The sequence below is a fragment of the Cydia strobilella genome, chromosome 21 (genome assembly GCF_947568885.1).
Source record: "Cydia strobilella chromosome 21, ilCydStro3.1, whole genome shotgun sequence".
Classification (NCBI taxonomy): Eukaryota; Metazoa; Arthropoda; class Insecta; order Lepidoptera; family Tortricidae; genus Cydia; species Cydia strobilella.
This window is the reverse complement of record NC_086061.1, coordinates 7,539,811-7,555,600: the sequence shown is the minus strand read 5'-3', so window position 1 is coordinate 7,555,600 and position 15,790 is coordinate 7,539,811. Positions and strand designations below refer to the sequence as shown.

Here is a 15,790-nt window from a genome sequence, read left to right as displayed (position 1 = left end):
TTGAAGGAGCACCCTTGTGAGCTTTCCGCTGATGCCAGGCATGGCTTGTTTGGCCTGTCTGCATCCAGTCTGGTTTAGCCAATGTTCTGTGTGTAGTTTCCCTGTACGTGCCAGCAGCATTGAGCGTACCTTGCTAAACGGTATCGGGAGGATCGGTTCTGGGCCAATCGCTCCCGCACTCGATCCTTGCCTGGCAAGCTCGTCCGCAGCATCGTTACCCCGGGATCCGCTGTGTCCTTTGATCCATTGTAGGGTGATCTTATTGTTATGACATACCTCCATTAGTCGTTCGTGGCATTCGTGTATAAGTTTGGATGTGACTATATGGCTTTTTAGAGCCATCAAGACTGCTCTACTGTCGGAGAGTATGCGGATGGAGGATCCTACTACCTTCCTTGCAGTGATGGCAGCCGCCGCGTTTATGATGCCCATGCACTCAGCCTGGAATACCGAGTTATGGGCTCCTAGCGGAGTGGTAATTGACATGTTCAGGTCTTCTGAGAAGGTTCCAGAGCCCGATCCGCTGTCTGTTTTGGACCCATCAGTGAAGATTCTGAGCTCCCGAGGATTGAGTCCTTCGTAATTGTCGTCCTCGTATAACTGTATTTTGTACCTTTTGTCGAAGATAGCTTGTTTATGAATCCGATCCGTGCCCGAATTGAGCACTGGAAATTCGTCATATACCTTAGCCAGGCAAGTTGTGTGAAGAGCTCCTATGATGTTGGACCATATATTAAGGGCTCGCAGCCTTACCGCTGAGAGACTGGCCTCTTGTTGTATGTGTAGGTGCAGCGGTGGAAGGCTTAACATGACCTCCATGGCTGCAGTCGGTGTGGACCTCGTACAGCCAGTGGTGGCCGCGCATGCGAGCCTTTGGAGTCTTTGTAGCTTGTCTCGTACGTTGCCTAGGTTTGTTCTTGGCCACCAAACCAGAGCACCGTAACAGAGTAAGGGGCGGATTATTGTCTTATAGAGCCAGAGAGTAATTTTTGGGTTGAGTCCCCACCTCTTACCAATCATCCTTCTGCATTGCCAGAAGACAACTCCCGCCTTGTCTATACGTTTGTTGATGTGATTGTTCCAGTTGAGTTTACTGTCGAGAGTTAGCCCTAAGTACTTAACTTCATCGGTCAGCTGTAGCTCGGTTTGGAAAAGTGTTGGTCTGGTAAAGTTGCCAAGCGCTCTTTTATTGGTGAACATTACCATTTCTGTTTTGGTGGGGTTGACTGATAGGTCGAATTCTCTACACCAGCGTTCTACAATCCGAAGAGCAGCCTGGGTGAGATCGCAGACTGTACTGGCAAATTTACCTGATATTAATATTGCCAGATCATCAGCGTAGCCTATTGTGTAGAAGTGTTCCTCGTTCAGTTTGGTTATAAGGTTGTTGACTACTAGGTTCCACAGCAGAGGTGACAGGACTCCCCCTTGAGGGCATCCTCGCACCGCCGCCACGGCCTGCGGTTCACCTGCATACCTTATAGTTCTTTTGTTTAGCATGTTCATAATCCACTTTGTTAGTCCGGGTTCCGCGCCGTGGCTATCCAAGGCATTCCCTATGCTGGTAAAGTGGGTCTTGTCGAAAGCGCCCTCGATGTCAATGAAGGTGCCAAGGCACAGTTCTTTGGCATGGATGGCTCTTTCAATGCGGCTGACGACCATGTGTAGTGCCGATTCTGTGGATTTACCTGAGCTGTACGCGTGCTGGTTGTTGTGCATCGGTGTGTTCTTTAGCGTTCGATCCCTCAAATCCCTGTCGCACAGTTTTTCCAGTGTTTTCAGCAGGAATGATGTGAGACTGATGGGCCTGAAGGATTTAGCCGCCGTGTAGTCATTCTTACCTGGTTTTGGTATGAATATCACGTTCACATCCCTCCATCTCCTGGGCACGTACCCCCAGGCTAGGCATGCTGCCATGATGTTGGTCAGGGTTTCCTGGATGAGCTCTAGACCCCACTGTAGGAGAGCAGGGAAGATCCCATCCGGACCAGCCGCCTTGAAGGGATGGAAACTGTTTATAGCCCACCTGAGTTTCTCAGCGGTGACGACTCTGTGCGCCATTTGCCAGTTGTTGTCTGCTGTACTGTATACCTCATCCTGCTGATCTTCATCGGCGAGACTTACGCATCCTGGAAAGTGAGTTTCCAGGAGAAGGCGTTGGGTCTCTGCAGGGGAAGATGTGTACGTGCCATCGGGTCTCCGGAGTGAGCCCAATTGTGATGTGGTCTTGTACGCTAATGTTTTCCTTACACGGTTGGCGTGGTCTAGTGTTTCGATGCTGCTGCAGAAGTTCCTCCATGATAAGGATCTCCAGTACCGCAGTCTTTTTTTGTAATTGGCCTTGGCTTCATAGTAGTTGTCCCAGTCTACCTCGGCCGTTGTGTTCATGGCCCTGTTGAAGAGTCTCCTGGTTTTCCGTCGGAGTCTCTCCAGTTCTGGACCCCACCACTTGTGTCCCGTTATGGCAGTCCTTGCCGGTGGTTTTAAGGGACACGCCTTGTGGTAGCTGTCTACGAGGGCATCGGTTAAGATGTTTACCTGCTGTTCTATTTCAGTCGGTTCCCGGAAGTCGTCCCTCGGAGGAAGCAGGTCGAGGCTTTCACCTAGGACATTCCTGAAGGTGGCTCGGTCCGTTTTCCTGGGATTCCTTCGGGCGGTTGGTGTGTCACAAGATGCTAGTAGATTGAAGCGAATCCATCTATGGTCTGAGCAAGAGGCCTCCTGGGAGACGTGCCATCCCATGACTAGTTCACTGACCACCTCCGAAGCCAGAGTCAGGTCAATAATCGTCCTGCATCGTTAGGAAGCCTTATTATAACTTGTCTTTAATAATTTTATTAACATTGTCAAACCACTGACCAGCAAAAATGTACCTTTTTAAAGCAAGTATCTAGTAGTGTAACATTCTCCTAGTAATGATTTAAATGTGTCCAGGTGATCCCAAAATCCAAAGGTTGGCCGGTCCCAGCCTACGGAGGGGTGTGCGGCCGACTTGTTGTGGAAGCCCATGAGGGAGAACCTTTAGCGTCTCTCCTGCATGTCCCCTGGCATCGGAAACTAAAGTTTGCCAAGAAGATCCTGGATGCTGCAATGGATTTCACTTTTAAACATGACAGGTGAGATGCTTGTTGAGCATTTCGAATTGGTAAATTTTCAGTTGGGAAGCAATTATTAGAAAAATATCATTTTTTTTTGTGTTTACTATCACACTATCAAAGCTGCAGCTGACGTTAACAAGGCTTCATCATACATCATCCTTAACTACTTTCTGAGTTATTGCCTGAGGAAATGTCTATTGCAATTTTTATGTGGTTTGGGCAGGGACCGGACAACCCTTTCCGCGATAAAACCCTTTCAATGGGCGACACTTAAACACGGCTAACACATTGAAAGACTTTCCCTTTTGAACTGCAAGCCCATTCATACCCTTACCTTTGACTAACCCTTACCGAAAAGCTAACCAAAAATAAGGCTAGCTCTTAATAAGGGTTACCCTTATCTTTAAGCGCTTTTTATAAAGGTTTCCCTTTGCGTGAAAGAGACAGGATTAGTATATATCTACGGTAGTGTATGAAAAGGAAGAAAATACGTGCCTAGTCAAAGAACGCCGCCGTCGCCGCCGACGATCGCTCGGATTCGAAGTAATGTGTGCTTTATGAACAAGGTAGACGACTTAAATTAGCACGCTTATATGCTAAAAGGGAAGCCCTTTATAAGGCTAACCGTTATAAGCAATATGCAAGGTGTTGGTGAGCGGATGATAAGGGTTTTGTAAGGGTATTTGGGCTACCGATTACTCAAATGTGGTAGCTTTATATAAGGGTTTTTAAAACCAAAACAAAGGGTTTCGTCTGGCAAAGGGTATGGTGAGTTAAGCCTTATGCAATACCCTTATAAAACCCCGATAAGGGATAGCGGGCCGGTCCCTGGGTTTGGGTCTATTTACATCACGAATTAATAAACTAGTGGATGTGAAATGACTCCTATTTAGTATGAAAACCAGTGTCGCTAAACTCACACATTCAAAGCCACGTTAAAATACGTCACACACTTACAAAATTGCTCTGATTCGTAGCAACTTTCCATACCAAAAGGTTATTACCGGTGGACATTTCTCGAACGAATATCAACTGTAGGCTACATGAGTGACGGTTTAAAATATAATGTCAATTTTTTTTGTGTTTACTATCACACTATCAAAGCTGCAGCTGACGTTAACAAGGCTTCATCATACATCATCCTTAACTACTTTCTGAGTTATTGCCTGAGGAAATGTCTATTGCAATTTTTATGTGGTTTGGGTCTACCTATACTTACATGTATATATGTTCCTAAATTGATTTATGTTTTCAGGTTTCGCTTCTATCTCATGGATTGGTCGTTAGACAACATAGTTGCCAATGAAAAGGACGATATCTCTTTTGTTGACCTTGAAGATGTTATCATCCTTGACAAACACATATATCCTGGAAAGGACCTCCCGTCCTGGTACCAACGGTACAGTAGAGAGATCATGGGCTCCGGATTTACATTTTCCATTGAAAACATGTGTAAACACCACCTGAGTGATCATAATCTTTGGGCTGCTTGCTACATTTTAGCTGGAGATGAAATGCCACTCTTATATCCTATACCTAAGGATGTCAATGCATACAGGCCTTATTTAGAAAAGCTTTTGAAAGGCTGTCTGAATGGAGAAGACAGGTTTAGCAGCATAACCAAGTTACACCATGTTGTTAAAGAGATGTTGATGGATGAAAAGATTGTCAGATGATAATTAAAAATTAAGAGAAATGTTAATTCAAATCATGATCTCATTGATAAGCAAATTGCTGTTGTTGGTAAATGGTTCTTACTTCATTTACTGAGGGCCTACTGCCAACATTAAAGAATCGAATATCGTTATCTGCCTCTATGGATCTATCACTTGCATATTCAAGCAAAAGCATTTGTCAAAGGACTGTCTCATTTCAAACATAGACAGAGAGAATCATACTATCTTTGTCTTACACTAGTACTAGCACCCAAAAGAAAAATATGAGTATAGTTTTTTTTGTTCTTATTTACTGACAATTTGGTTTGACCAATTATAAACTTTTCGATATTGGCGGTAGGCACTGGCGTTAATACCTATTGTTATGAAATCATTTAAGGAGTGTAATAAATGAAATGCAAGGATTAACTGACAATAGAACATATTATATAGTATATTAATTGCACTGTTAATACTCATCAATTTTCTGGATTTATTGATACATAAGCAATATTATGACACTGTTACAGAATTGGTTTTGAATGTCATTTATTTCGAGTTATACTGTGATATCAATGCTGCTATGCATATTATAAGCGAGGTTCTTTACTGATATAGTATGTTGCAATATATAAAATTGTATGAAAGTGATAATTATAATCTGAAATTATAATTGATGATTAAATTGTAGTTTCATTTAGCTCCACATGTTTATGCTAATGACAATGTTGTTACACTTCTCTATCGTCACCACAAGTTCATAGCCATAGTAAACCATATTAGTACCAATATAAGGTCAATTTTTGTTTAATAATTTTTTAGTAACTAGTCAGTTTTGGTTGTCACCTGACGATATACGGAAATATGTCATAGAGGTAAGTACAATAATATAGAGATGAAATGGGGGAGGGGCTAGATGACCGAACGAGATGCACTTATGGAACTTTCAGTAGGAGTAGCAGAGAAAGCGCTATTATTGTTTGCCACTTATTATTATTGCTTGTCACTTAGTATGGTTTATGGTGGGCAACAAATAAACCGACCAATCATTAGCACCGTAAAGCTCATCTATATAATACTAGAGCTATGATACATATTATGTATAGTTGGTCAAACCAAATTGGCAGTAATTAAGAACAAAAAAAAAACTAAACTCATCCTTTTCTTTTGTGTCAGTGTAAGACGTAAGACAAAGATATGTAGGTATGAGTCTCTCTGTCTATGTTTGAAATGAGACAGTCCTTTGAAAAACTATAGTAAATTTTACACTAGAATATTTTAATTATGCTAATCGGAAAATAACGGTAAAAATTATTTGGTAAGAATGCAGGATCTCGTTTTATAATGGCAATAACCTATTTTGCCTCTCTTGCCATACCATTTTTGAATATAGGGCTGCACAGACTGCATCAAATCGTATGCGATATGCAGTACAATGAAAATATATTATGTTGTTCGCCGTGGCTGGTCGAACATTTATCTTTTGCAGGTTTTTATTACATTAGAAAATATTCCATGGCTTCCATTTCCATGGCTGACTGCTCTTTGATGTTTTGGTTTTAATAAAAAAAAAAAACGAAATGTCACTGATCACTGACGTTACTGTCAGTGTCGATCTTCATCTTTATGGGTTATGTTTTGGTCGGGATTTATTTACGAAACTGTGACGAAACTAAAATGAATTGATCAATAAATAGTCCAACCTAGTCAAAAATGAGTAGTTCTGACTCCGACGAAGAAAATGTTATACGATATGGAACACCTTTGGAACCATACGAGGAAGGTAAGACTGAAATATCGTAACATTCGTAACTTCAGTTGCGAAACTGCATCGATTTTTCTCTAATCTGAAATTGTTGCTACAATAACTTCTTTTACTCAGATGAAATACCTTCAAAGCGGAAGTATCAGCAGCCGCCGGATCAGTTTGCGGTGGACGAGCACGGGCGGAGGCGTTTCCACGGCGCCTTCACTGGGGGATTCTCTGCGGGTTTCGGGAACACCGTGGGCAGCGCCGAGGGCTGGGCCCCCGCAACATTCAAGAGCAGTAGGAGCGATAAGGCTCAGGTTTCTGTGAGTATGGAATATTTACTATAGCCCCTCAATTACCAGCGTCTAAACTTGCTAGATCAAGCCTTGAAGTTTTCGATTTAAAAACCAATTTTTCTTCTTGCTGCTTAAAAGCTACAATTATTAGCAGTTACACAATATAGCCACCGGGCGTCGAGTTGCGAAAATCTGCCAGTGCTACAATACAATTTTTCCGTATGGACTGGTTAAAAGTGAAGATATCTATTTACAAAATCTCACCTTTACAACTATTTGCTTAATGTAAAACAGTGTTACGTATGTGTGCTGGCTTGCTAGCTAGAACTGAACTGGGGGTACCTGCAGATCATCTTATCTACCCACATGTCAATATATAACATACCTTTCCCTCTGGTTTTAAATTAAAAGTCTAAAAATGTCAGGAGTTTTTATCATGATTGAGGCATGTGGACCTTAGTGCACCTTTTGTAATGTTGCACCCTTAGGCCTACTTTTTTCCCTTATCCCTCATCAGCCACTATAACCATTATTTGTTGATTTGCAGAAACAACGTGCTGAAGACTTCATGGACGATGAAGACCGTGGTGAGCATGGCATCGCCCCAAGACTCATGGAAACACAGAGTGAATTCTCCGGCAGAAAACGCCAGCACACTCGCTACCATGATGGTCCTATCCCAGGTGAGATTCCTGATTTTAAATCTATGTATGTGTATCATATTCAGCTAAGTGGTAAGAGGCGTGGCTTTCAAACTGAAGGTAGTGGGTTCAATCCTTGTCTTATATCTATAATTTTTCGATCTTAAGTTGTCACTTGATGTTTACTGGTCTCTTTTTGGTCAGGTAGCAGAATTGCTTGTGTAAAAACTAGTGCCTGTACTACTATAAATCTTGGAATTATGTTACCATGTGGATTGAGGGTTCTTGAGTGTTAAGAAAATGCTAGGAAGCCGATATTTTGCATTTTTATACCAAGTCAGTGGCAAACATGCATACAGCCTGGCTGATGCTGAGCAGTCACCATAGCCTATGGACGCCTGCAACTCCAGAGGGTTTCAACACCCTTTAAAAACCTAAACACTCCTTTGTTGAAGAACCCCATACTGTAGAGAGAAAATCTCGGCAGGGAGCTCATTCCACAGCCTGAGCATCTGCAGGAGTAAATTCCTCTTATTCCGCACAGTGCGCTGCATTTAGGTCCTAGGGTGTGAGGATGATTACCCTGCCAACGGCGAGCGGTGCTGTGACTGAAAGCAAGCCCGAGCCGCAGCATACAAGCTGTAGAACACACAAGGAGGCAAAGTCTCTTATAATGTACAAATTTCTTACAGGCGAACCAGTACTAGAACAGCTAGTCCGAGCAGTCCACGAGACAGCAGCAGTGCGCATGCTCCGCGCTATGGGCTGGAGGCCGGGGCAGGGCGCCGGCGAGCGCCTCGACCGCCGTCAGAAAACCGCCGCCAGTGAGCGTCACAAGGTGTACGGGTGCTACATGCCTGAGGAGTTGAGACCGGTGAGGACTGGCCATTTCCTTAACAAACTTTTATTTAGTTTCACCTGTCCCATTGTCTTTATACTTGCAAGCTAAATTATACCTAGTATACTTCCTTACTCAGCTAATACTTAACATACTTACGAAAGTTGGATGACGATGCATTATTAATATTATTATGCTACCATCAAGCTGATCTGATGATGGAGACTGGAGGTGCCCAGAGGGACTGGGATAAAACAATGCAGCTTCATTGTTTGAATTGTCTTGATAAGTAAGTAGAAAGAAAAACAGTCAGCAGTTAAAGCTTGTATTATTTGTTTCAGACAACGGAGCCGCAATCAGACAGCTCCGACTCCGAGTTCGAGTACGACACTCTATTCGCGCCAGACGACTACGAGCCTTATGTCCTGGCGCGTAAGAGCGACCGCTTCGGCCTGGGGTACTCCGGGCTCAGTCGACACTCGGTGCTGGGCAGTATGGCGGGGGAGTATGGACAGGGCAGTAGCTCCAGCCATCTTGTCATGAGGGATAAGGGAAAAAAGGTAAGACTACGCTGCTTTTCAAATTCGCGTTAGAATTCCTAGCTATGATCAAGATTTTACTTCAGAACCTGTTACTACATTTAGATTGGCATTCAAGATTACTTTGATCCTAGAATACTTCTAGGATTCTACTGTATCTTTTAGGCTTAGATTACATTAAGACATTCATACACTTGTTTGAGCTCTGAATGTACCAGGCGATCATAATTCAGTAAGAGCCTTACATCCTGGCGCGTAAGAGCGACCGCTTTTGATTGGGATTCCGGCTTAGGCAGTATTACGGGGGAGTATGGACAGGGCAGTAGCTCCAGCCATCTTGACGTGACTTGTGTGAGGTGAGACCCATATTCCATTTTAATCATTTTAGAACCTGATCTAATATAAGTAGGATTAGGATCCTACTTATACTTAGCGAAAACTATGTAACTTGTATTGGATTGTATTTATTGTTAACACACTTTCATGCATATAACTTAAATAGAAACGGATTGATTGTCGTAACACAAGACTCAATAGAATCAATTGAATTAGGATTGTTAATTTTTTTAAGAACACCATTTTTATTTTATTTTCTGAAAACATAGGTTAATTTAAAATACTAATTTGAATGTTTTAGTAATTCGTGGCTCGGTTGAATATTCAGAATGTATTAATAAAAATATGCGATACTTCTTGTAAATTACATATCATGGCCGAATTGATAAAACACAAGTATACAAATGCATTAATTTCAGGTCCTTAACTATGTACATTTTTTTTTAATTTCGCCTATATAATAATCTTTTTTTTTCATTCTAACACAGGTATCCATCCGAGGTCAAGCCTTCGGCGTGGGAGCCTTAGAGAATGACGATGAAGATATCTACTCCACCGAGGATATGTCCCACTACGACTATTCACTGGGAGGACCTGTTGAGCAGAAACAGAAACCAAAAGGGAAACAAGAGAGTAATGTAAGATTACACTAGTACATTGTGCAACGAGGGGTGGGGGCGGAGTAAAATATTGCAAACGAGGTCTATAGATTCACTGCCGCAGGCTGGAGTGAATTAAAGACTCGATTTTGCAATAATTTTACCCCCGGATTTACACATAATACATTATTAATTTGTGAAATGAGTCGGCAAACCTCGGCTCGCGAGTCGCATGCGGCTCTTTGGATTTTGCAATTGCTGCTTTTCAATATATCCAAACAACACTTAGAGGACATAAACCAGTTAACCTTTTCGACGCCGTGTCAAACACAAAAGCTGTCACTCGGATGCCACGTCACCGAAGTGTCAAAACTGAAATTGAACTTACGTAGTAACTATTTATTAATCTGTGACTTTATGCACATGCACGTAGGTCTATGTTGCTCTGTGGTCTATGACCGATTAATCCGTCTTTGGCGTTGGATCTGCGGTGCCGATATATCCGTCATTGGCGTCCAAAAGGTTAAGGTCATAGCATAGAGAAATAAGTAAGGATAGAATGCTAACTTGATCAGTTTTCTTACCAAAATGCGGGTTATTTCGCAGTCGACATCCTAGCGTGAAGTAGCAAATTTATCAGTATTACTATTTGCAATAGATGTCGCGACGAACGAAAAGTCTCAACAATTTTCAGCTAATATTATAACCGGATTAACCGGAACTCTATTTTCAACTCCTTCTGCTTGTAATATTAGTTGTAAATCGTTGAGCAATACAGTTTTCATCAGTCGCGACACTCATGACATCTAGTGTCAAGTAGCGGTACTGATAAATCCGCTACTTGATGCTAGATGTCGACTACGAAAATAATAAGCGTTTTGGTAAGAAAACAGATGAATTGAGTGAGCACTCTATGCTTACTTATTTCTCTATGCCCCTGGTTTATAAAATATGTTCGGTATTTTAAAATCTAATCTAGGTACTAAGGTAGGTTTGACGCTACGGTGGAAAACGCGACGCGAAGTTTATAAAGAAACCAGGTCAACCATATTCCATTGCCATTTCTATTAACTCGTAGTAAAAGTATAGGGGCCGTGCGCATTGAAGAGACTGACATCTTGTGGCCTGAATCGGAAACATAAACTGTACATTAACACTTTAAGCCAAAGCAGTTCACATACGTTTTCTTGTGCATTGTAGGTTCTGCCACCTTGTGGGCTACATTGGAAGCTTAAACTTGACATTTACCCTTCGCGTCAATAAACAGGGTGCTCCGGTGCTGCCCCCTACAGTTCATGCACGTTCCCTATAGGTATTAAGACAAGCCAACTTTGTCAGTTGAAAAAGGCTCAAAAAGTCAAAAGTTTGTATGGGCGATCGATCCTTTTGTTTGGTTTTAATTTTGTCCCCTTTATCTAATGACAAAGCTAGCTTGCCAGCGTATAGTTTAAAAATGGGTCTCTATTGTTTCCCATAAAGTTTTAAATCATAATGTATTGTTTGTCCGCATTTTCGTTTTGTTAGTCATAATTTGTTTGGTTCAGAAACGCTTAACTTTTATAGGATTGCCATTAAACAAACCTAACCTAACCTATCTATAGGATAACCTTACGAAAAACATGAAAAGTTAACGGTTTCAGTTTTAGGACTTATGATAATATGACAAACAATACATTATGACTTAAAACTTTAAATGAAACAAAGGGACCCGTTTAAAAATAATCTGTTTTAGGTTTTGGAAGGTTTCGTTTGGTCCACTCGGCCCCTCCCCCCCGTGCCTGCGCACCCCCCGCCCCCCGCGCTGCCGCGGGACTACACGCCGCTGGCCGCCGGCGCTCGAAGGTCCAGGTTCGAACCCAGTGCCGCACCACAGCGGGATCAAGGTAAACTATTGAATTAGTGTGCTGTGGCACTCGGCTAGCGGTTCTAAATGTTTTATAATCATTGTCGGCTATGGTCGACTATGGCTGTCAAAGGGATAGTATCTTCTAAACATAAAATATATCAACAAGTTTGGGAACAAATCAAATTATTTTTATTAAATATTTTGATTTGTGTTTTTTAAGTAGTCACACTACTATATATAAATTAAAAACTGTAATAGATGTCATATATTAAAGAAAAAGTGACGAAGCCCTCCAGTGGTGAAGGCCGGATTCGAACCGGCGTCTTTAGCTATCGCGGCTAACGCCATGAACCCCTAGGCCACCCCGCCACGGCGGTGCCCGTCCGAATTTCTCGACTATATGCCATCTTAGTAAGACTAGGCGTCTTTGACCAGCTCTAAGGGCAAGCAGTGCGCGCTTGCACCTCCTAAACGAACTCCTTACGGATTTACGTTGTAGCGAGAGAGACTGGTGCTGCCAGCTATGAACAAGTTTGGGAACAAATCAAATTATTTTTATTAAATATTTTGATTTGCGTTTTTTAAGTAGTCACAATACTAAATATTAATTACTATATTTGACATCTATTACAGTTTTTAATAAAATATATCTCAAAAGAAAAGTATCTATTGCAATATTCCAGTTAATGCATTTTATTTCGTGTATTCGAACTTTTCGGCGTTTTAAGCCGATGATTGAATTCAATAAAAAATTACTAAACTATTATTTATCTAGACATATTTTAAACTCCTATACTTGCATATCTTCAGAAAACAAAAGTAAAACCGTAAACGTAATTTTTTAACCGTAATTTAATTTATTACAGGACTTGGTCGTCACGATCTATCTGCCGAAGCACGAGGCTCACTTTTAGGCGAAACTCCAATCCCAAAAACAAATATACCAGAAAATAAACCAAATGAACCTCAGAAACACGATCCCATAGCGCAACTCCTCGGCAGAAACGTCAACTTCGTCACAGATAGCAAAAATACCACAGATACAAACACAGATACAGATAAGAAAGCAGAGGACTTCATCTCTATAAAAGACTCTGGAAAAGAAATTAAAAAAGTCTTCAAACCTTTTGTGAGTGACCCGGCGAAGCAGGCCCGGTACGAAAAGTATTTGAAAGACAAGGATAGCGTGCTAGAGACGGGGGAGATGGATAGATTGACGGCGTGGGAGAGGAATAGAGAGATTTCAGAGTTTGAGCAAGCTGCGAAGCTGTATAAACCGCTTTCTGGTGTTATGGGTGACAGGTATGCACTTCTTACCTTTAGATCATGACTATTTTATATAACAGGCAATAAGAAACTGTATTTAAATGTATTAAGGTTCTTTTTACACTGTAACCTTTGTCGATGTTGGCAATGGCCGACTATGGGGTCAAAGGGCTAAAAAAAATAATGACTACAATGGTTTTCTGTATTTCGGATTCGAGTACTCCGAACGGCGCCGCGCGATTACTGAGATTTGATATCAATTGTGTTTAATTCTTGCTAGGTCACCATACAAAAAATACAACATAAAACAGGTTGCTTATTTTACAACAAATGAAGACCAGTAATTCTAAATTAACTGAAACGGTTGCGGAATAAAATTATTATTCCTTTATTTTTTTATACCCTCTGATTTTGTCCGATATAATATCACGATTGCAACTACTTTTTTCATAATTTGTAAAACATATTTTATAAAACACTCCATAGTACAACTTATCGGAATGCATAAAAGTTCATTTTAACTATGGACGTCTGTACCCGTCTTTGGCGGTTAAAGTATTAAACAAAACTTTTCCAACAGATTCACCCACGCCTCGGAACCGGACGACGCGCTCAACCCCCTCACCGCCGTGACGCGCAGCGCGACCAGCTACGGGCTGGCGACGCCCGACCAGGTGGAAGCGGCGCGTGCACGCGCGTACGGCCGCCTCACGCGCCGGGAGGCGGCGTGGCGGCCCGAGGCTTTAGTGTGCAAGCGGTTCAACGTGGCAGATACACTAGCGAGGTATGTTTCTATACTCGCAACAGCAGCCAACTGTAACTATAGCCGACTGTGGCGTCAAAGCGTTATACGTAGCCCGAAGGTTATTAAAATCTTAGGGAAATCGCAGAGATTTTTAACATTGTAGAATGCGGCACAACGTGAGGCAAGCGAGGTGTAGTATTTTTAATAATTATACTCCAATACGAGACTCCGTGACATAGCGCGCGTAGAACTAGTTAAAAACTTTCAATCCAATTTTCACTACCTTTAATTAAATTAATATAAAAAAAACCTTTCTTATTGGAGTTCATCAGCACATATAGGTAATTAAATACTTGTATTTTAATCTCCCGCCTTTAACGGTTTAGGCTGTGCTTATGTTAGTATATACATATATAACCCAGGTAGGTACTGTTCAAAGATGTTACTGTTTTTTAACCCACTGAACGCCAAAGACGTCAACTGACGCGCGCGGTAACAGCCCAATATTAACCTGCGTTCATTCCGAAAGGTTCACGATAATGGCGTTTGAATGAATAAACTTTAAAAAAATCCCTTTCTCATTTTTAGGGTTCCGTAGCCAAAATGGCATAAACGAAATCTTTATAGTTTCATCATGTCCGTATGTCACAGCCATTGGTTATTGTTCTAAACATAAACTAATTTCTGTTTTGTTCACAGACCTGAATCGAAAAAAGAAGACAAGCCAAAAGTGTCATACTCCATATTCAACTATTTAGAATCATCAATTCACGATAAAGAAAGCTTCGTCAAAGAACAACACACTTTCAGCGGCTCCAAGTCTTTGAATAGAGAAGAGAACAGAAGAGAAGTGGCCAAGGAGACAAAAAACGATAATAAAGTCACAGAAATAAATGTAGATAAAAGTAATGTTGATCCTAAACCTAGTACTAGTACAGACACTAGCTTCAAAAGACTCACAGTGGCTGAATTGTTTCTAAAAGAATCGGAAAAAAATTTAAAAAGCAAAGAGAATGTAGAAGCTACAGAAACTATTAGTAAGTTTGATAAAATGGATTTGTACAAATCTATTTTTCTCAGTGACAGTGAAAATGAAGATGAAACAGTCAAGGAGAATAATACTGATAAACCATGTATTGATGGAGCTATAACTAATAATGATAAACCTACATCTATGTTTGATAGTCTAAATGATTTTGTTGAAGTACCAAAAAATGTTGAAAGAAATACTTCTCCACCTAGAGGTATATTTGCTAATATAGATTTCGATGAAATTAACTCGTGGAAAAGAAATGCTGAGAAAAAAGAAGAAAAAGTTGAAGATACTAATAAAACTGATGATATTTCAGTTGTAGAAGCTGATATATATGGCCCTAAAATTCCAGATAATCTAAAGAAAAGACTAGAGGAGACAGAGAGAGATAGAATAACAGAAAAGCCTATGTTTAGAAGCAAGAGTGAAAGGGAAGCTATAGAATTATCTTCGTCTAGCTCAGATTCGTGGGTGGAAGCGAGAGAGGTGAAATCTAAAAAGAAGAAAAAGAAAAATAAGAAACAGAAAAAGGCTAAGAAATCTAAACACAAGAAAAAAGATAGATAACGTCCTAGAAGGTAAAAAGGTTACACCGACGCTGTTCAACTGATTCAGGCCAGCATCTCCTTGAGTCTCCTTCGTAAGATTTTCTGCTGAGCGTTCCTCGGCAGCTCAAACACGAACCTCACGCCACCGCTGAGCTTCATTTAGTCCAATTTAGTCGTTTAGTCAGTTTCCCAGTCAGTGGCCCCCATATAAAAAAGTTTATACGTAAATAATTTGTATAAAATTTCCTACAAAATAGACGTGAAAGAGACAGCAATAACTTCTTCTATCTTGCTTCGATGTTTCACAAAAACGAAAGGCGAGCGAATTGGTATACATAAACTCAGTTCTTTAACCGGTAACCGCAAACGAAAACGCAATTATTTTCGTTCCCGGGTGAATAAACGAAACCGGTTTGAAAATTAAAATGGTTTCCGAGCCTTGGGATGGCAACTGGCTTACCTACTAAACTATACATTTGTAATTACTGAAATCATAAATTCCTGAACTATTTATATTTTGTACCTAAGTGAATGTGAATTATTAAATAAAATGATATTTCAAAACATGTCTTTTATTCAACAAGTTATATGTATGATAAC

At 41.0% G+C, this 15,790-nt stretch overlaps 2 protein-coding genes across 2 annotated transcripts; both read left to right on the top strand.

Moving 5' to 3' along the window:
* Positions 1–2,740: 2,740 nt before the first annotated feature.
* On the top strand, positions 2,741–4,774 carry LOC134751263 (divergent protein kinase domain 2A). Its single transcript, XM_063686645.1, has 3 exons — positions 2,741–2,773; positions 2,935–3,116; positions 4,354–4,774. Exons 1-3 carry the CDS (start codon positions 2,741–2,743, stop codon positions 4,772–4,774), a joined length of 636 nt encoding a protein of 211 aa, XP_063542715.1.
* A 1,580-nt stretch (positions 4,775–6,354) lies between these two features.
* LOC134751102 (G patch domain-containing protein 1 homolog) lies at positions 6,355–15,747 on the top strand. Its single transcript, XM_063686449.1, has 10 exons — positions 6,355–6,536; positions 6,636–6,826; positions 7,347–7,482; positions 8,133–8,314; positions 8,620–8,838; positions 9,642–9,791; positions 11,485–11,635; positions 12,465–12,900; positions 13,445–13,648; positions 14,309–15,747. Exons 1-10 carry the CDS (start codon positions 6,467–6,469, stop codon positions 15,207–15,209), a joined length of 2,640 nt encoding a protein of 879 aa, XP_063542519.1. The 5' UTR covers positions 6,355–6,466; the 3' UTR covers positions 15,210–15,747.
* The last annotated feature ends 43 nt before the right edge of the window (positions 15,748–15,790 follow it).